Source organism: Lynx canadensis, chromosome C1 (genome assembly GCF_007474595.2).
Source record: "Lynx canadensis isolate LIC74 chromosome C1, mLynCan4.pri.v2, whole genome shotgun sequence".
Lineage (NCBI taxonomy): Eukaryota > Metazoa > Chordata > Mammalia > Carnivora > Felidae > Lynx > Lynx canadensis.
In genome coordinates this window covers 7,871,755-7,891,516 of record NC_044310.1, presented here as the reverse complement: position 1 = coordinate 7,891,516, position 19,762 = coordinate 7,871,755, and the positions used below count along the sequence as shown (strand labels likewise).

The window sequence follows — 19,762 nt, the reverse complement described above, 5'->3', positions numbered from 1 at the left end:
GACCCCACCACCTAGCCAGAGGTCTTGAGGGAGATGGTTTCTTCCTCACGACAGTGCTGCTGAAAGGAGTACCTCCTGTCTCTCCAAAACATGCCTTTTTTTTTTCTTTTTTTTTTTTTTTTTTAAGAGAGGGCGAGAACATGAGCAGGGGAGGGGCAGAGAGGGAGAAAGAGAATCTCAGGCAGGCTCCGCACTCAGCATGGAGCCCAAGGCAGGGCTTCGTGACCCGAGCCAAGATCAACAGTCAGACGCTCAACCGACTGAGCCACCCAGGCACCCCAAAGACAGGCCTTTCCGAGGTTAGCTCATCCTCGGCGCTTGTCTCTTTCCCCTCTTTGGTCCAGGTGAGTGAGGAACTGATCCGCGTGGCCATCCTCTGGCACGAGATGTGGCACGAAGGCCTGGAAGAAGCGTCTCGTTTATACTTTGGGGAGAGGAACGTGAAAGGCATGTTTGAGGTGTTGGAGCCCCTGCATGCTATGATGGAACGGGGCCCCCAGACTCTGAAGGAAACGTCTTTTAATCAGGTATGGGATAAGAAAGTGCGACACGACGTGACCCAAAGCCGCTACCAGACCCCTTTCCCTCTGGCCTTTCTGCTGACTTGAATACAGTGTTCTCCGAACTGAGGTCACAATCTAAAAACACCAGCACAGTTTAGTTGTCACTAACTTATGGGAACCCTCCCCAGATTTTAACCAGAAAACCACAAGATTCTTCCCGAGGTCATCTCGCCTCTCCTCTGACCTTACTTTGCCCATAAGCCGTCCTGGGATTGGGGCCTCCAGGACCGGAGAGCTACGCCTTGCCAGGGGCCGGAGCCATCCGGCCATAGCGTGTGCCCGAGCGGCTCCGCTGTCTGGGCTTGGGGGTTCAGCCCGCGGCCTAGTCCGCACCTTGACAGCTCGCAACCCTCCCCCGCTTCCCCGCTCAGGCATATGGGCGAGACTTAATGGAGGCCCAAGAGTGGTGCAGGAAGTACATGAAATCGGGAAACGTGAAGGACCTCACTCAAGCCTGGGACCTCTACTATCACGTGTTCAGACGAATCTCAAAGCAGCTGCCTCAGGTGGGTCTCCAGGTTCTGGCGGGAACTGTCAGTAGAGTCCTGTGTGTCTTACTTTTTATGAACGTTCTAACGCTAACTCTGAAGCATCTGGTTGCACTTCTGTGTGCAGACAAGTCATTGCTATCAGCAGTCCGTTGAAAACTACCTAAATGGCACTGAAATTCCTCCCTGGAGGTAGAAAACTAAATCCTGTGGTTAATTATTTACAGCTCACATCCTTAGAACTGCAGTATGTTTCCCCCAAACTTCTGATGTGCCGGGACCTTGAATTGGCCGTGCCGGGAACATACGACCCCCACCAGCCGATCATCCGCATTCAGTCCATAGCGCCGTCTCTACAGGTCATCACCTCCAAGCAGCGGCCCCGGAAGTTGACCCTCATGGGTAAGGACCCCTGTGCTCCCGCCACCTGCGTCTCCCTCCCACCCTGGCCGAACCCCTCCCCTTTTCTGAAATTACCGCTTACCGTTCACACCACCCATCTTTCATATGCGACACCTCGCTCCTGCTTATTGAGGGAGAAACAGAGGGCAAGCGGGCTCCTTATTACGTCCTCCTCAGGACTCCCACTGCGTTCATATCACGTGCTCGCTTACCTGAAGCCGGACGGCCCTGCAGCGGGACAGGTGGAGGGAACCGTAAAGGTGTTCGGCGTGGGGACGTGGGGGTGGGGGGGGCTGTAGGGGACTGACCAGGCCAGCAAAGAGGAGCCTGGATGCAGGTGTGGCAGGGGACGAGCAGGGCTGGAGAAAGGGCTCCCGGGCTCTTGAATATTCTCTTACCGTCACAGTCTCTCTCTGTGGGAAATGGTTGTGTAAAAGGAACAACCGAGGTAGAAACGAGTTATCACGGGCAGCTCTGTCACCTCGCGTAGTTGCAGGACGCCTGGATGCTCTGGTGGTCCTTTGAGGGTTCTCACCTTTAAAAAGGCTCGTGCTAATTATTTATTTAATAAAGGCTTATTCATTTTTGAGAGAGAGAGAGAGAGAGAGAGCGCACACGCATGCAGAGGGGGGTTGGGGACGGAGGATCCGAAGCCGGCTCCGAACTGACACCGGCGAGCCCCATGCGGGTCGCGAACTCCTGAACCGTGAGATCATGACTTGAGCTGAAGTTGGACAGTCAACCCACTGAGCCACCCAGGCGCCTCAGAAAGGCTCGTGCTTTTTAAATGCAGTAGTTATTCACCACCAGTTAGTCGTGGTACACAAGTGATTGTGTCCGTGGGCTGGCGTCTCCTGTACTAAATTGTGTGTCACTCAGGTTCTCCACGGTGTCTCATTAGAGACTTGGATGAAGGACCCGTGTCCAGGGTGTGACAGGGTTAAGAGAGCCAACAGTGAGAAGCTGTGACTTGCCCCCACCCTCCAGACCCGAGAGGGCAAGGAGCCCGTCAAGGGCACGTGACCTGGAAAGAGGGGCCATTCACCAGAAGCTGTAGCCCAGACGGAGGGAACACGGCTGTTTCTAGAACTGGAGCCTGGCCGCTCGTCAGGGGCAAACCCTTGGGCCTCTCCCTCTTCCCACCCTCTGACCTCCTGCCATGGTCCCAGCCCAACCGGGAGGCTGGGTGATGAGGTCTCTAGGGGTCAGGCTTCACAGGGCCCAAGCACACCAGAGAAGGGCGGAGAGTGGGTTGTGAGGGAACGTCCGGAGCGACCATCTCTGTGCAGAGGCCTTCCTGATCCTCAGAGACAGAGCTTTTTAAAATTTTATTTTTCATTTGAGACCATTTTTCATTTTTCACTGGGAGACCATCAAAACTAGCGCCATTCTTTTCACGAGGTCCAGGGCGTTTTTTCGTGTTTGGGGGAAGTGTGACTGGGTAGGGTCCGCATAGTCTGTAGGAGCTCGTGAGTCGGGGCCGGTCTGTGCTAACTGCTCCCACCATTCCTCACAGGCAGCAACGGGCATGAGTTTGTTTTCCTCCTGAAGGGCCACGAGGACCTGCGGCAGGACGAGCGAGTGATGCAGCTCTTCGGCCTGGTGAACACCCTCCTGGCCAACGACCCCACGTCTCTTCGCAAGAACCTCAGGTATTCAGGACATGGGGCGGGGGGGCACGGTAGTGACAGGTCTTCTAGGGTCTCCTTACGTCCCTTCACGAAATCAGTTATAGAACTATGTACCCGGACAGGAGGTCCTCAACAGCCAAGGTGGCAAACACAGAGAAGAATTCGTATTTTTAACGTGCTTGCACGGGAAATGCCTGTGACAATGCCAGAGGGTCCGGAATAGAACAACCCGTGGCCACTAGACTAGAGATGATATACATTTGGTGGGTTTGACCTTCCCTGTCCACCCTGCTCTCCCTCCTCTTCCTGTTAAGAACACGGATGTTGGGGCGCCTGGGTGGCGCAGTCGGTTAAGCGTCCGACTTCAGCCAGGTCACGATCTCGCGGTCCGGGAGTTCGAGCCCCGCGTCGGGCTCTGGGCAGATGGCTCAGGGCCTGGAGCCTGTTTCCGATTCTGTGTCTCCCTCTCTCTCTGCCCCTCCCCCGTTCATGCTCTGTCTCTCTCTGTCCCAAAAATAAATAAAAAACGTTGAAAAAAAAAAAAAGAACACGGATGTTAAGTGGTGAGGCTGTTTTTGGCTGAGAATCGCTGGGCCGCTCCCCCGAAGCAGGGAGGTTGTCAGGCAGGTTGAGGAGGCTGATGCCGTCCCCATCCACAGCCATATCCTTCTGGGAAGTGCCCTCATTGCACACCTCACGACAGCCCTGTGCAGGGGACTTCGTTCGGCCCATTTACGTGTGTTGCGAGCGGGTCAAAGATGCACTCTTTTTACTGTCCGATAACCCTCCTTTCCTGTGGGTGCCAGCATTCAGAGATACGCCGTCATCCCCTTATCAACCAACTCGGGCCTCATCGGCTGGGTCCCCCACTGCGACACGCTGCACGCCCTCATCCGGGACTACAGAGAGAAAAAGAAGATCCTTCTCAACATCGAGCATCGCATCATGTTGCGGGTACGTGATGAGGCTGCCAAGCCCAGCGCTTTCACGTCTGGACATAACTCACAAGTTGAGAAATTTAGGCAAAGCTGCACTTGTCTTTCTTCGGTGCTTGTATATCATCGAAAAGTCTACTGAGGAGAATTAGCTATGGAAGAAGTTTTAATGAAGTGAGCCCTACAGCAGATTACCTCTAAGAAACAGAAGGACCCTAAAGCCCAGAAATTAGGTTTCGGTCATTCCAGGTGAGACTGGACGGGATCGTTTATCGGGCAGTGTGTATCTTCTGAACACCTAATGTATACAGAGCACTGGCCCCGTGGGGAAATGTTTAGTGGATGCGTAAGTAGTAAGAAAGAGACTCGTTTGTTACCCGGAACCTTGACGCCCGCACTGCTGTCATTCCCACCAGCAGGCCTGTACTCAGGGTGGGGCCTGATGTTTTATCCTCAGGCCCTGGCAGTTCCCCTGTGGTCATTGGGTTTGAGGGGCCACACCCTTTTGCCTTCTGCACTGTTCTTCCTTCCTCTTCCTTTGGGCCGGGGTGGTGAAACTAGCACCCAGCTCTGCCTGGGCCCAGAGCCTTGTTTCTTCCTGGGTCCAAGCTGCTAGTCTGGGGCCGCTCTCAGAATGGTTGTGTCCTGATGCAGATGGCTCCGGACTACGACCATCTGACGCTGATGCAGAAGGTGGAGGTGTTCGAGCACGCCGTCAATAACACGGCCGGGGATGACCTGGCCAAGCTGCTATGGCTGAAAAGCCCCAGCTCCGAGGTACGACACGCCACGCCCTCTGGCCCACTCGCTTGTCGGGGATGGCCTTCTTGTTCCTTCACGTGTGCTGGCGGACTCGTCTTTGTAACGATTCTAGATTATGTGCGGTCTTTTCTAGCAGCAATTAAATGGGTGAGCCGTGCAGCTTAGCAGATAGAGATTTAGTAACTTAATGTTTCTCCCATTTCTTGCAATAGTATTTGAGTTCTTTACGTTAAGGCTGTTACATCTTTTTCACGTACGGTATAAATTTCCTGTCCATTTGGTTTTTTAATTTTGTTAATGGTATGTTTCCTGGTTTGGGATTTTTGTTTCGTTTTTGATACGCAAACTTTTTTGAAAGTTAGAAGTTACCAGGTTTTTTATCCTTTTCTTTGACGTTTCTACCTTTGGCCTTACATTTAGAAAGGCCATCCCCACCTCAAGGTTATGTGTCTTTTTACATTTATTTTCTTGTACTGATTCTAAGATTTACTTATCCATTTAAATCCTCAACCCAGGGGCGCCTGGGTGGCTCAGTTGCTTAAGTGTCTTGTTTCTTGACTTTGGCTCAGCTCGTGATCTCATGGTTCGTGAGACCAAGCCCTCACATCAGGCTCTGTGCTGACAGTGCAGAGTCTGCTTGGGATTCTGTCTCTCCCTCACTCTGTGTCCCACCCCTGCTCGCACACTGTCTTCCTCTCTCTCAAAAATAAATAAACATTTTAAAATATATAAATCCTCGACCCAGTTCAAAATTTAAGAGTAAGATTAAAAATTTTTTTTTTAAGTTTGTTTATTTTGAGACGAAGAGAGTGAGCACGTGCAGGTGGGGAGGGGCAGAGAGAGAGAGAGAGAGTCCCAAGAAGGTTCCACACTAAAAGTGTGGAGCCCGAAGCAGGGCTCAACCCCATGAACCTCAAGTGCATGACCTGAGGTGAAGTCAGACACTTAACCAACTGAGCTGAGCCACCCAGGCACCCCTTAAATTTTGTTTCTTTAAGATGATTAGCCAACACCGTAGTATTCAGCAAATAATCCATCCTTTCCCTACTTTTAAGAGAATTAATTTTTATTATACAAAAATTTTTTTCTGTGCCATTAGATTTCTCTCTAGGGCTTCTGTTTTATTTCATTGATCTTTATTTCCAAAGCCTATTCTCAAGTACCATACTGTATTTCAAGTACCATACTATTAATACAACTATTAGTATAAAGTCTCTTCTCGTTGGCTATTTTAATTTTTTTCTTCTTCCAGATAAATTTTGGGATCATTTTGTCACACTCCCCCCGGAAAAGTACCGCTGAATTTTTAGTGGAATTACATTAAATGTATCAAATAATTTGGGAGGTTATTATATTTTTTCTGTCTTACATGGATATTTTCATCTACACAGGTCTTTATATTCCAAAGCAAAGGTTAATTTTTTCTATTCACCTAGGTTCTGAACATCTCTAAGTTTATTCCAAGCATACTTTATTGTTATAATAATAAGTGAGATTTTTTATTCTATTTTATGTTATTAATGAGTTACCGATGAAATATTAAAAAGCAACTGATTGAGGTATAATTATGTTGAAGCTAGTTAGCTTCCAGAGCCTTGGTTCAAGTGTGCTCCTGTGTTCCAGGTGTGGTTTGACCGAAGAACCAACTACACCCGCTCTTTAGCGGTCATGTCCATGGTCGGGTATATTTTGGGCCTAGGAGATAGGTGAGCAAACTTAATTTGGTTTTTTTAGTCTTTTTTCTACGTTGTACCTTTCTTAAACAGTTTCCTTTTGTTTTCTAGTAAGGTTTATGACCATCTAGTAAATATTTGTATTTTGTACCCCAGGCCCTCGTTTGCAGCATCAGCCTTAGGTCCCAATTTATTATCCACACAACAGCCACACAACAAACTAAAGAGAAGAGAAAGCTTAGTCCTAGGGTACTGCTTTCTCCATAGGTTGGTTTGATATATTTAAAGCCACGTACAAGGGCACCTGGCTGGCTCAGTCAGTAGGGTGCGTGACTCTTGATCTCAGGGTTGCAAATTCAAGCCCCACAGTGGGTGCAGACCTTACTTAAAAGACAAAGAACAATCTTGATTGGTTGTATTGATTCAGTAAACGTTTATCGGTCACCTCTGTGCTGAGATAAATAATTCTACTTCTGTAAATGAAACCAACCAAAGTAGATCCTCCTGGTAGTTCTACATAAGAAATTGCATCCAAATATACTGACTGAAAAAGTAGTTAAGGAATATTCAGAAATTGACTCACCAGAAGTCTTTGAAAAACTAGTTCTCTGGTATCTACTCTCTCTCGGGCTCATGTCTTGTGCAATTATTTGAGAGTAAAATAATTTTTTCCCACAAAAATAATAAATTCTTGTTTTTGAAAAGAACCAGGAGAATTCAGAGGTGAGACCCTGTGATAGATAGATGCTGAGGGGTATTGATAGAGCCTTGTCACTCTGAGATGCCAGCACCACCAGGAATGATTTATCTAGTGACCAAAGACCTTGGGAAAACAACTTGGGATTCACATAGATAAGCCTTCGTTTCAGACCTGGAGCAGGGATCAACAAACTTTCCCTGTAAAGGGCCAGATTAGAAATAATTTAGTCTTTGCTGGCCATATGACGTCTCACAGCTACTCGTGTCTGCTATTGTAGCACAAAAGCAGCCTGAGACAAAACGTGACCAGTCAGCACGGCTGTGTCCAGTAGAACTTTGTTTACAGAAGCAGGCGGGGGCTGGCTTTGGCCTGTGGACGGGGCCTGGAATATCACATCCTTGTTGATTTATTCATCAGTGCTGCTCTAGTGACCTCTCCCCGGTCTCTCTCCTGTTTCCCAGACACCCATCCAACTTGATGCTGGACCGGCTGAGCGGGAAGATCCTGCACATTGACTTTGGGGACTGCTTTGAGGTGACCCTGCGTTCTCAAACACCACATAAAGCTTTCCTCTCCAGATGACCACTTTCCACCCTCTGACCACTCCAGCAAATTTAAGCCCAAAATGCTTATCCTGACTCCTGCCTCTCCTACCAAAGCAACAGAAAGTCAATCTAAGAAACACAATCAGTGCTCATTGATACTTGCTGTAATTGGTCTCTGACTTCTCTGGAGGCAAGCAAGGCTGCTCACACACCCTCTCAAGTGGAGGAATCCTCCTTCCCGACACAGCCTGCCGGTCAAAGGCCTGGCATGATGCACGCTTGTCCTTTTTCTTTTTTTCCCCTCTATCCCTTTGTCTCCCCCTCTCTCTCTCTCTTTCTCTCTCTCTCTCTCTCTCTCTCTGGTTGTCTTTTAAATCCCTGTGACAAGTCCCCTCGCTAAACTCAAGCTACTTCATCTCTGCGCCCTAATTCAAATCAGTACAAAGAAAAGCCGTCTGCCTTCGCCTGGCTTCTTCTAAAGAAAACAATTTAACCATCAGACTTGGTTTTTCTCTCTTTTCCCCACAGGTTGCTATGACCAGGGAGAAATTCCCAGAGAAGATTCCATTTAGACTAACCAGAATGCTGACCAATGCTATGGAGGTGAGTGGGCATTGGGAACGAGCTACTTTGGAATGGGGGCTGGTATAGTCAGGACCCGCTCTGAAGACAGACTTGCTTGTTAGATCTCATCAGTTCCCTGAAGTACCTGGGTGGCTTCTGTGGTGGTTTCCTGGTATTTTCCATTGTGTTAGAAACGATCCATCTTTGAGATGCTTCACGTCAGACCTTGTCTCCTACGAACCACAGGCCTGACCCCACCCCTTGCTCCGAACACCTTCCCATCCTGCTACATCATTAGTGGCCTGTGTCTGCTTCCTAAGTGTGGGGAGCAGACCCTCTTGACTTGCTTCTGCTTGTGGGGCCTTCAGGGGTGGGGCTGGTACCAGCGACTTCTGTGGCGAATGGCTCTGGTCCTGCAGGTTACTGGTCTGGATGGCAACTATAGAATCACGTGCCACACAGTGATGGAAGTGCTTCGGGAACACAAGGATAGTGTCATGGCCGTGCTGGAAGCCTTTGTCTATGACCCCTTGCTGAACTGGAGGCTGATGGACAGTGAGTATGAGCAAATGTCTGGGAGCTGGAACCCACTCCCTCCAGACAGGGAACAGCTGATGTGTTCCATTTCACTGATCTTTCCCCTGCCAGCCTGGAGCCTGAGGTGTATTACTGGGCTATCGCATTGTATTTTTTTTTTTTTAATGTTTATTTATTTTTGAGACAGAGAGAGAGACAGAGCGTGAATGGGAGAGGGTCAGAGAGAGGGAGACAGAATCTGAAGCAGGCTCCAGGCTCTGAGCTGTCAGCACAGAGCCCGATGCGGGGCTCGAGCTCACCGACTGTGAGATCATGACCTGAGCCGAAGTCGGACACTCAACCGACTGAGCCACCCAGGCGCCCCTATTGCATTGTATTTTTACAGAGCTGTTCTGGTGGCTGGAAATGAATTTCAAGGGGTTTTTTTTTGTTTGTTTTTCTAAGTAGAACAGAAAACACCAATCATCAATTTAAATATTAATTAAGGGGCGCCTGGGTGGCTCATTTTGTTAAGCGTCTGACTCTTGATTTCAGCTCAGGTCATACTCGTGATTCTTGAGATCGAGCCCTGAGTCAGGCTCTGTGTTCTCAGTGCGGAGCCTGCTTGGGATTCTCACTCTCTTTCTCTGCTCCCCATCCCCTCCCTGCCACCCCCCGCCACCCCGCTTGCTTGCTCGCTCTCGCTCTCTCTCTCAAAAATAAATAAACGTAAAAAACAAAATCCATTTAGGGGTGCCTGGGTTGCTCAGTCAGTCAAGCATCCGACTTCGGCTCAGGTCATGATCTCGCAGTTGACGAGTTCGAGCCCCACATCGGGCTGTGTGCTGACAGCTCAGAGCCTGGAGCCCGCTTCAGATTCTGGGTCTCCCTCTCTCTCTGCCCCTCCCCCTGCTCACACTGTCTCTCTCCCTCTCTCTCAAAAATAAACATTAAAAAATATATAAAAATAAGACATCCATTATGAATGAATGAATGAATAAATAAACAAATAAATAAATTCAGGATAAATTAAGTACCCTAGTGATTTCTGTTTGTTTGCATTTCATATAGAGTAGCAAGCGGGCATCTTGACAGGAGACACAGGCAGTTGTGACCTAGGGCAGCAACCTCTCCGTCTCCCCCTTGCTCCTCCTCCTTAGAAGGGGGTGACTAACACAGGTGCCTCTACCACTGCCAACAAACCCTGTTTTCACCCTCTGTTATCTGGTCCCCAGTATCTACATTCAGCTCCGTGACATAGCGCGTCCCACAGGACTGGACACCCATGCTCACATTCACCTGCCGACTCCTGAGGGATCCATCCTGGGTTCTCCCCAAAGCTCTAGCTTTTCGAAAAATTCTATTTTTATGGTTGTAAGAAAACATCGTCTCAACCAAATTTCTTTCAAGTGACAGTTGGAAGCACTTTTTATCCTCTCTTTATTTCTTTCCCCAGCAAATACCAAAGGCAACAAGCGGTCCCGAACAAGGACAGATTCCTACTCTGCTGGCCAGTCAGTAGGTGGGTGCATCCCATGGGGGATTGCAGATTCTGTCCCTTTTGTGCAGAGTTTGTCTCAAACAGGGTGAGCTTTGTTCTTGCCATTAGGAGGCATGATGGAAAGCGGTAATGGATGCTGAATATGAAGGAAGGAAGCATGTGTTTCTAGAGGCTCTTACCAATGATACGGTCATGCAGAAGTTGTGTGTGTCACTGCCAAAATATCGTCTAATGGGCATTTGTGTAACTTCAGAAAGTTAGTCTAGAAATATTTACTGAGCACACATTTTTTTTTTATTTAATGCCTCTCAGGATGGGGTGGGTACCTGAGGCTCAGAAATTTTGATCAAACTTTCCAGTCTTAATCTATCTGTAAACAATTGAAAGTATGTCTGAATATTAGCCAGTATATGCCCTTGAATGCTGTCTGGATTGGGATAATTATTAGCTGTGTCCACGGGCCTAGAGAATTGTTAGTAGCTTAGAAATAGCAGTGGACGCGTATTCACACTGTCGTCTGAGGAAAACCACAGAAAGTGTTCTCATGGGAAGTGTATTTGTACTGCTGGCTGATGACCCAGGAAGCTACTGGAAGTGTACTCACACTGCTGTCTGAGGGGCGGGGAAGCCACAGGAAACACTGCTGTCAAGAGTGGGTCCACAGAACAGGGTCCCTGGAAGATAATGCCCTTCAAGAGGCAGAACGGGGTTTGTGTGAACCTCTCAAAAGTCTTAAGAGTAAAGCGTTAAGTTTAACTTTGTTTCACGTTCCCCGTCCCTCCTCCCCAGTTTCCCCCATAACATCTAACAACATCCTACATAGTTCGCACCTTGGAAATACTGTTGGGGTGTAAAAAAAGGTAAATGTTCTCTACAAACACCTATGGAACATTTGCAACTTGTTACTTAGCTAAGCCAAATAATGTTTAAGGGTGCAAAAAGAATGACATACAGAGATTACCTTAGAGAAGCATAGAATCACATCACAGAATCAATCAACATGTATAGTCCACGAACTGATCAGACAACTGTCATCCCTTCCCCCCCCCCCCCCCCCCCGTGTGGTCCCGCAGCTCAAGGTTTGCGGTTTGGTTCAGAGGAGAGGCTGTGGGGCTGAGAGCAAGGACCTACCACTCTGAACTGCAGTCGAGAAGGGTCATTTCAGACGAGTGGGAGGGAAGGGGGTGTTCTGGGCAGGACATTGAGGTCCTGGGCTATGGTGCAATCTGTGAACCGGTGCGGACTCTACCGTGGACACTGCAACAGGATTTGTGAATGATGCCGGGATTACCTGCGGTGTCTGGGATACTTTGTGCGGGTGACTGGTCTTGTCCAAAGTATGTGAGACTTTCGTGCTCAGGGTCCACCTCGTTCGTACATTATCGCATGACTCCTCTGTGCTGCCTACGGGGAATTAGGACAGCTGGTTCTGGTGGCACCAGAGAGTGGTGGACCTGGCTGGTGTCATGGGGCTTAAAAGTGAAGTTTCATAGAAGTATTACGACTACTCGCTTCATTTTGAAGGCCTGTGGTGTGCAAGGGCAATGTGCAAATAACCTCATACTCCTGCTTCCAGACTCTTTTCTCCTGAAGGCCACAATTGGTGGAGAGTGACCCTAAAGCCTGAGGACTTTTTCTGCCCAGAAATGGCATATAGATTCCTCCAAAGAATAACACTCAGGTCATGAGCGTGACCCAGGGAAGGCTCGTGTTTTTTATATCATCAGATTTTGTCGAGCCAAACAAGTCTTATCAACAGGGCTTTCATTCCCGCTCCTGTTCTCTACGTCAGAACATTTTATAAAGGCCGTTTGCTTGAAAATTCGTGTTTGGAGACGTAAGATCTTTCAAATCCATAGTGACCCTTCTTCCTCTCCTTTCCCCTCAGAGGTGGCAGGGCGAGCTTGAAAGGGGAGGTGGTGTGTGGAGAAGTAGAGCTAACACTTGAAACAGTGGTTTCTTGGTGGTGGAATGTTCTGCCAGTCGATTCTTTTTCCTCCTAGAAATTTTGGACGGTGTGGAGCTTGGGGAACCCGCGCATAAGAAAACAGGGACCACGGTGCCAGAGTCCATTCATTCCTTCAGTAAGTGCAACGTCCGAGGAACTGCACCGAGGACTGGCTCATGAAGAGCACAGCGGCTGTGTTGTGCCATGAGAGGGGCCAACAGGGCGAGGCAACAAAACTGCCTTTGAGCAGACAGCGCTCTGTGAATTCCTCTTTATATTCCGAGCACAAAGAAAGACACAGAGGGAGAATTACCCAACACTTACAAAAGTGAATATTTGAGAAAAACAGGGGCGTCCGTTGAGACTGTTGAGATGATCCAATCCTACTGTTATTTCTACTTTTGTGTATTCCAGTTGGAGACGGTTTGGTGAAACCAGAGGCCCTAAATAAGAAAGCTATTCAGATTATCAACCGGGTTCGAGACAAGCTCACTGGTGAGTGTGTGCGTGCGTTCGCTTAAAAGGAACATAGAATCTTGAGAGATTTCTCTGTCCTCGAGTGGGTGGTCAGCCTCTTCCCGGTGGTATTGGCGCCTAAACTTGGACTCTGCAGCTCACTGGAGGGTCTCCGAGGCTGTATCTGTTAAGGACCCTCTCTGATTCTCTAAAGACCAATAAACCCACTGTAAGCAGACGTTAATCTCATTTTAACAGACAGAGGTGGGTACAGTCCTTTTGGGTCCAAAGTCCGCCAAATTCAGGAAAAAACTTTTTTTCTCATCCTGGCTTGATACTGGAGCAAATCTGACCACTCTGATTCACTGCCTTCCTGCACTTTGGTGGCTGTTAACGGAGTGGAGAGCGTGGAGGGAGAGAAATGCATACTTTTGAAAACGAGACGTGTCATACAGACCAGGGGGTATGATGGGGGGGGGGCGGGCAGTGGTCACGGGGGACCGAAGACCCCAGCTCTGCCGCATCCTGTGTGACTCCTGGGCCTCCCTGTCTGCTCATCTGGAAGATGACAACAGTGCCTCTCTCAGAAGGCGGCGGGGCTCAAGTGAGACATGGGATGCCAAGCCTTAGCATGAGGGGCTGGCACAGAAGCGTTGTGGTCAAGTTGTATTTATTTATTGAGCGCCTACAAGCGCTAGATGCTGAAGAAACTGTGCTGGTAAAAGCAGCTGGATTTCCTGCCCTCGTGGGGTCAACGTCTGAAGGAGACACTGTGTCAGGTGCAAGAAAGGGCTTGGGCTGTGATGCCGGTAACGGGGAAATCTAAGTGCTGGTGTTCAGGAAAGCTTCCCTAGGCAAACAGCCCTTGAGCTAACACCTGAAAAAGGACGTAATTAGAGGCACGTTGTTCTAGGTAAGGGAAACGGCACATGCAAGGGCCCCGTGGTGGGAAGGAAGCTGGCAAGAAAAATGGTCTGAAAGCCGACGAGTGTGACTGCCGCAGAGAGCGACACGGGAGGAGCACAGCGCAAAATGTTTCGCTCTGAGGGGGCTGGGGCGGGGTCACGCGGGGCCTTGCGTTTTCGTTCTCCATTCTCAGGGCAGCGGGAAGGCCCTGAGGTCTTGAAGTGGGGTGGAGAGGCGGGAATGGCCCGCTGGGTTTACCCTGGGGAATCCTGCCTGTCCTGCCATGTGGAGGCTGCATGGAGGAAGGAAGCAGGTGCCAAAGTGGCGGCTGGACAGTTGACTAGACTGAGGTGGCCTCCAGCACTTCAGGAGGCAAAATCCAAGGGACTGATGATGATGGGGCGTGAGGATGGGAGGCACCCAGGAAGCCCCGAGTCACTGGCAGCCTTCTGAGAGTATGACAAGGCTGGCAGCCAGACCGAAGGGGTTGAAGAGGATGTGAACTTGGGGAGAGAAACCAGACAGGGGAGACAAGTGTCCAAAGTGTGAGAAGCTGGCTGTGCAGGGACCGGAGAGTCCCTGGCTGCAGAGGGAGTGGTTGGGCGGGAGCCCTTTGTTCTTTAATGGGCAAGAGGACCTAGTTTACAAAATGTAAACACAGGGAAGGAGGGCAAGTGACCGTGCGAAGCCCCCCTAGGCACCGGGAGGCCTTGGGATCCGAGTGCAGAGGAACTTCGCCTTCAGCGGGAGGAGAGGTGCCTCCAGACGGTAGCAGCAATGAGGAGAGAGCTCGTGTCCAAGCAAATCCAGCGCCTCGAGCACTGCCTGACACATCAGGGGTCCGAAACTATGAGCTCAGTGAATGAATTAACTTGTAAAGGAGGAGCCGACGGCACATGCTGGCGGTGAGAACCCAGCGGTGAAAAGCCAGCTCGACCATCTTGAGCCCTCGGGGAGGTCGACGGGCACGTTCACCAGAGGCTTCATCGGCCGGCCACGAGTGCCTGTTCTGGTTTATGACGGAGGCAAGCCGGCCTGTGGGAGCAAAGGCTCAACAACAGAGGTTATAGGATTGAAAGGGGGGAAGGGTTTCCCGTCCACTTGCCTGAAGATGGCAACAGATAAAGGAATCTCCGCAGACCCATCAGACAGACCTGCATCACCCCTGGGCTCAGCCAACCGCAGACCTTTACCCTTACCCTCTTCACACCCAGTCTCTGTCTGGAGGAGGAGACTGGTGTGTATTCATGTCTCACAGAGGTGAATTTAAAATCCAGCCACCGCGTAGCCTTCATACCCACAGGCAAGGAGAACCTGATACGGGCTGCACAGACAGATCAGCCGACCCCGGGGCAAGGACGGAGCTGAAAACCAAGTGCACAAGAGCTGTTTTTGTTTCTCTTGTCCTAGGTCGGGACTTTTCTCATGACGAAACCCTGGATGTCCCCACTCAAGTTGAGCTGCTGATCAAGCAAGCAACATCCCATGAAAACCTGTGCCAGTGCTACATCGGCTGGTGAGTGGGCGTGCCGGAGCGCCTGTGCTAAAACCAGCCAGTGGGGCCCCGTCCTGTGCCCCAGTCCCAGAGCTGCAGAAAGCCTGAGGTGGGGGGGTTATCCATAAAGGGTAATCATAGTGTCAGATCTCTTTAAAAGGTTGGTATTCACCGTGTGCACTCACAGTTCTAGAAAGGGAGCCACTTGAGAAACACGGGTGCCTACTTGGAAGGCAAACACCGAAATAAAATTACATTAAAAAGTGGTTTAGAGGGGCGCCTGGGTGGCGCAGTCGGTTAAGCGTCCGACTTCAGCCAGGTCACGATCTCGCGGTCCGTGGGTTCGAGCCCCGCGTCGGGCTCTGGGCTGATGGCTCGGAGCCTGGAGCCTGTTTCCGATTCTGTGTCTCCCTCTCTCTCTGCCCCTCCCCCGTTCATGCTCTGTCTCTCTCTGTACCAAAAAATAAATAAACGTTGAAAAAAAAAAAAAAATTAAAAAAAAAAAAAAGTGGTTTAGAAAAGTAGGTGAGTCCCCCTTTCCTTAGGGGTGGGGAGAGAGGTTCTTTTTGGATTTTTTGCTGTCAATTCAAAGATGGAGGGAAGGGCCACAGAAAAGAACCCAGAGCAGTGACAGAGCAGGAGACGCAAAGACTAATTAATGCTCTGGGACTGTAACCTCAAGGACCACGCTGGGGTCTGCTTTGATGAATTGCCGGAGGCACGTCTGAAGATAGAAACTTGAGAGGGAGGGGGATGGCGAAGTGTCCTTCTGGGACCGCAGCAGGCATCAGCCCTTGACTGGAAATGATGAGTGTGTCCGACACAATTAGTTGTGGGAGATCTCAAGGAATGTCTCCAGGGGTTGTCAGACCTTGGTCTCTCCACTTTCAATGTATCTGTGTAAAGCCCTGAAAAAGCCCAAATTATTAAAATACTCCTTTTCTCTCTGTCTTCCTAGGTGTCCTTTTTGGTAACCCGAGGCCCAGAAGGGCCCACAGCGTTTCTCTTGAGGCTTTTGTACTTTGGATATGCTTCCACTAGACCGCAACCATGGCCAGGAAGTTCGACTTTGTTAAATATCTTGAAATGTAAATGAAAAGAACTACTGTATATTAAACGTTGGTTTGAACCAACTTTCTAGCTGCTGTTGAAGAATATATTGTCAGAAACACAAGGCTTGATTTGGTTCCCAGGACAGTAAACACAGAAATACTACATAAATCAAGCCACTGATTTGGGGGAACAGAAGATCCATAACTTAGAAATACGGGTTTTGACTTAACTCACAAGAGAACTCATCATAAGCATTGCTGATGGAAGAATGGCCTCCTTGTCCTTCCCGATAAGGACACGGCAAACTCTGCACAGTCAGGAAGCCTCAGGCCATGGAGGACACGTGTTAGAAATCGGGAGGAGCTGACTTGGTCACTTCCACCCATCCCGTTACCTCACTGGTCCGCGGACGGTAACAACATTTGTAAGATGGGCCAAAATGGGTGGCAAGCGCCTGTCTTCTGCCTCACTCGTGATGCCGCGACTTAACTCACTTCAATCCAAGGCCCCAGTGCTAGGAGGGGTTTCTTCCAGGCGCTAGGTGGCCTTAGCTGAGCAAATGCACAGAGATCGTGGTGCGGTAGGGTGGCCCACAGTGGCCTTCCCCAGCACGGTTTTGGGATGTTGTCAGTGAAGTCCGAACGCTCTGTGTTTAGAGCAAGGGCTTGGAAATAGAAATGCTGTCATGGAGCTGCTCAACACAGAGAGGGAAGGTCTGGTACCCGCTGGGAATTCTGAGCAAAGGAAATATTAAAGTAAATGCACAAAGTATCAAGTGTAGCCATTCTAGACACCATGTTGTATCTGAATAATTTTTGTGCCAATAAACGACATCAGAATTTTAAAAACATGTAGGAGTGTCTTTTCATAATTACAAGTTCATAAAGGAAGCGGGTAGTCCTCCAATAGTCAGCATTATGCACGTGGCACTAAGGGCTGTGCAGGATGCGGGATCTTCGTGACATGGTCCCCTTCCTTGGGATGTTCACAGGCCAGACAAGGCGGGTCAGCATCGTGTAGGAGTGGACTGGTAACTCCCGCCAAGCTAAGTGGGGAGAAGAATCACATCCAGGGTGTGAGCCTCTGCTGGGGGCACTAATTCCACCGGGTGAGCCAGGAAAGCCTCATGGAGAGGGGACATCTGCCATGGGTTCTAAAGGATAAGTGGGAGCTTATCAGATGAAGCAAGTGAAGACATTCTGCGGAAAAGCGGTCTGAAAGTACAGTATCCTGCAGGAATGGCAAGTGTGAACTTGAACTGTATTGAATTGCAAGTCTTAGACCATTTTTGATATGTAAAACGGCAGTTTCACCCAGTCGGACCTCACAGTTCAGCACGTCTGGCTGAGTGGTCACTGGAGAACAAAAGGAATAACAGCAACTAAAAGGAGGCTAAAAAGTAGAGTGTGGGGCAGACCGTGGCCTGCCTCACAATTCAACAGCAAGGAGTTTGAACCTGACACTGGGAACAACAGGGAACCATGGGAAGTTCTAAAACAGAAGTAGAATCTGAGTAGTGTTTAAAACAGATCAGGGTGCATGGCTGGCTAAGTCGGTAGAGCATCCGCCTCTTGATCTCAGGGTCATGAGCTCCAGCCCCACATTGGGCGTGAAGCCTACTTAAAAAATAAAAAATAAAACATAACCAGTGTCAAACGGGTAAAGAGAAAACTAGAAGCCACACGACCTATTAAAGAGGCGTACAATAATGGGAAGGAGAGAACTCCACATGGAGCTGCCCAGCACTATATAGAGAGTCCTCTAGAGAGAGCATGCCTAAGGAGTTCTTCCGAAGAACAGCATTTTCAGTTCAAGTAAATTTCCTATTTCTAAGTTCCCATGGGCCGCAGCTACCCAGTTTGAAATACTGAGTCATAAACGCTGTTCAGAGAACCTGTATTAGGGAAAGCATGAGAATTGCAAGGCCAGGAGCCATTTCTTCTAAGAATTTGTATCCCCCAAACCTGCCAGAGACCTGGACCACAGTGGTGCTCCGTACACATTTGTTGGAGGACTCCTGTATTAAAGCAAAGATGGGTTTAAATACTGATACTATTTTAACCCCCCCCCCAGTTAGAAAGTCTCATACCTGTCTTAGATTTTTCCATAGTCACTCTACGCCACGCATCAACCATTCTGCTCCAGAAAATACGGGCACCATAACTTTCTTGGTTCTACGTGAAATCACTATCAGGGACTACAGTGACATTACCATTTCTGTGAAAGATAAAGGGTATGGGAATGAATGGACTCGGGAAAATGGTGGCTATCAATGGAAAAGACATACTCTTTGGACATGAGTCACCGGGATTAAGATCTTTAGTGAATCTAACAGGTTTCAGGTTGTATCTAGACAAAAACTTCCAACTCTGTTGAGATGAATGACCCAAGCAAGGTGAGCTGATGGAAACCTTTAAGGACAGTCGTAATTAACCTATCCATCCCTGATGGCTTCACGTAACCCTGTGTGAAGGGAGGCATGTAGCAAAGGACTTTCAGGATCCTTGCAAGCCCTGGTACCTTTCTGTAGGTTAGGTCTTAAAACTCTGGGAGGCATGTAAAGTAGTTTGAAAGCACTAAGGCTGTGGTGTCAAACTGCCTAGTTTCAAATCTCAACTCCACCTCAAACTACCTTTGTGCAGTTATTCAATCTATGCTTGCTTCCTCCTCTGACGGTGTGGAGAACAGTATGATCTAGCCCATAAGGCTGTTTTGAGGACGAGATAATCCATGTAAAGCACACAGCACAACCTGAAATGTGGTATTAGGTTGAGCCACACGGAATAAGTGCTCGAAAATATTTGTTGTTAAAATGACCCAGGCTAGGTCTTTGTCCTGCCGGGGTACCCTGCCAGTGGGGAGGGGGGAGAGTGAAAACGAGTGTTCTCTTAATAGGATATTCCTGTTAATAGGGCAGTCTGAATAATGGGATCTGTTAATGTTTACTGAACATTTACTAAGCCAAATGAATGGTTAAAGGTGTGCCACCCCTGAACTTAGGAGAAAGGCTACACCCCACTAACCTTCCGAACCATCTCCTGGGCTGCCAAAACTGCCTCCCTCCGAACAAAAGCCCCTCTTCCCAGGTTCACTTAACAAATGTGTGAGTTCCCCATATGTGCCTCAGCAAGAGTGCTTCCAGCGGTGCAGATGGGGGGGAAATGACTGATTGGAGGAGGTCAAGAGAGTTGGAGGGCCCGCCCGTGTGGCAGGAAAACGCCTTCTCCAATAGTTTACCTAAAAAGGGCAAGAGAAACGTGACGGCTGTTGGAAGGAGGTGTGCGGCGATGTTTTGTGTCTCTGTCGCAGGGATGCCAGCACACGTGTAGGCCGTTAGGAATGAGAAAGGGCATCATTACAAGGAAGCCTGGGTGGCTCACAGTTGTGCGGAGAAAGGGCATCATTACAGGAGACACGACCAAGCGGGTGAAGCGGGCACGGGACGAGCTTGCGAGGAGCTGGCCTTAAATGAGGATACTTGGATCCCCCGGGTCCCACCGTAAAACACAAGGTTATCAAGAAGAGACGATAAGAGGTTAAAGAGAAAATGTAAACTCCCCGGCCGCGGCGCTCAGGGACGAAAAGCAACTCACACTCCCAGCCAGCACGTCCCCCGAGAAGACG

At 49.3% G+C, this 19,762-nt stretch overlaps 1 protein-coding gene and 1 long non-coding RNA gene across 3 annotated transcripts in view; one reads left to right on the top strand and one right to left on the bottom strand.

Annotated features, from left to right (window-relative positions):
* Window positions 1-16,988, top strand: part of MTOR (mechanistic target of rapamycin kinase) — a 134,833-nt gene extending 117,845 nt beyond the window's left edge. The window contains exons 44-58 of the mRNA XM_030327666.1: window positions 345-527; window positions 935-1,069; window positions 1,279-1,453; window positions 2,970-3,105; window positions 3,891-4,038; window positions 4,674-4,796; window positions 6,405-6,487; window positions 7,616-7,688; window positions 8,228-8,302; window positions 8,683-8,818; window positions 10,236-10,301; window positions 12,284-12,364; window positions 12,643-12,723; window positions 15,001-15,106; window positions 16,044-16,988. Of these exons, the coding sequence (XP_030183526.1) occupies window positions 345-527; window positions 935-1,069; window positions 1,279-1,453; window positions 2,970-3,105; window positions 3,891-4,038; window positions 4,674-4,796; window positions 6,405-6,487; window positions 7,616-7,688; window positions 8,228-8,302; window positions 8,683-8,818; window positions 10,236-10,301; window positions 12,284-12,364; window positions 12,643-12,723; window positions 15,001-15,106; window positions 16,044-16,059 (1,617 nt within the window). The 3' untranslated portion in view covers window positions 16,060-16,988. The remainder of the gene's footprint in view (window positions 1-344; window positions 528-934; window positions 1,070-1,278; window positions 1,454-2,969; window positions 3,106-3,890; window positions 4,039-4,673; window positions 4,797-6,404; window positions 6,488-7,615; window positions 7,689-8,227; window positions 8,303-8,682; window positions 8,819-10,235; window positions 10,302-12,283; window positions 12,365-12,642; window positions 12,724-15,000; window positions 15,107-16,043) is intronic.
* A 53-nt stretch (window positions 16,989-17,041) lies between these two features.
* Window positions 17,042-19,761, bottom strand: LOC115522075. Of its 2 annotated transcripts, none has more exons than XR_003971247.1 (3): window positions 19,732-19,761; window positions 18,228-18,355; window positions 17,042-17,291 (listed from the first exon to the last, which is right to left on the bottom strand). It is a non-coding gene; the product is annotated as an uncharacterized LOC115522075 (long non-coding RNA). The 2 variants fall into 2 exon arrangements; XR_003971248.1 differs by having other exon boundaries at window positions 17,042-17,183.
* Window position 19,762: the final 1 nt, after the last annotated feature.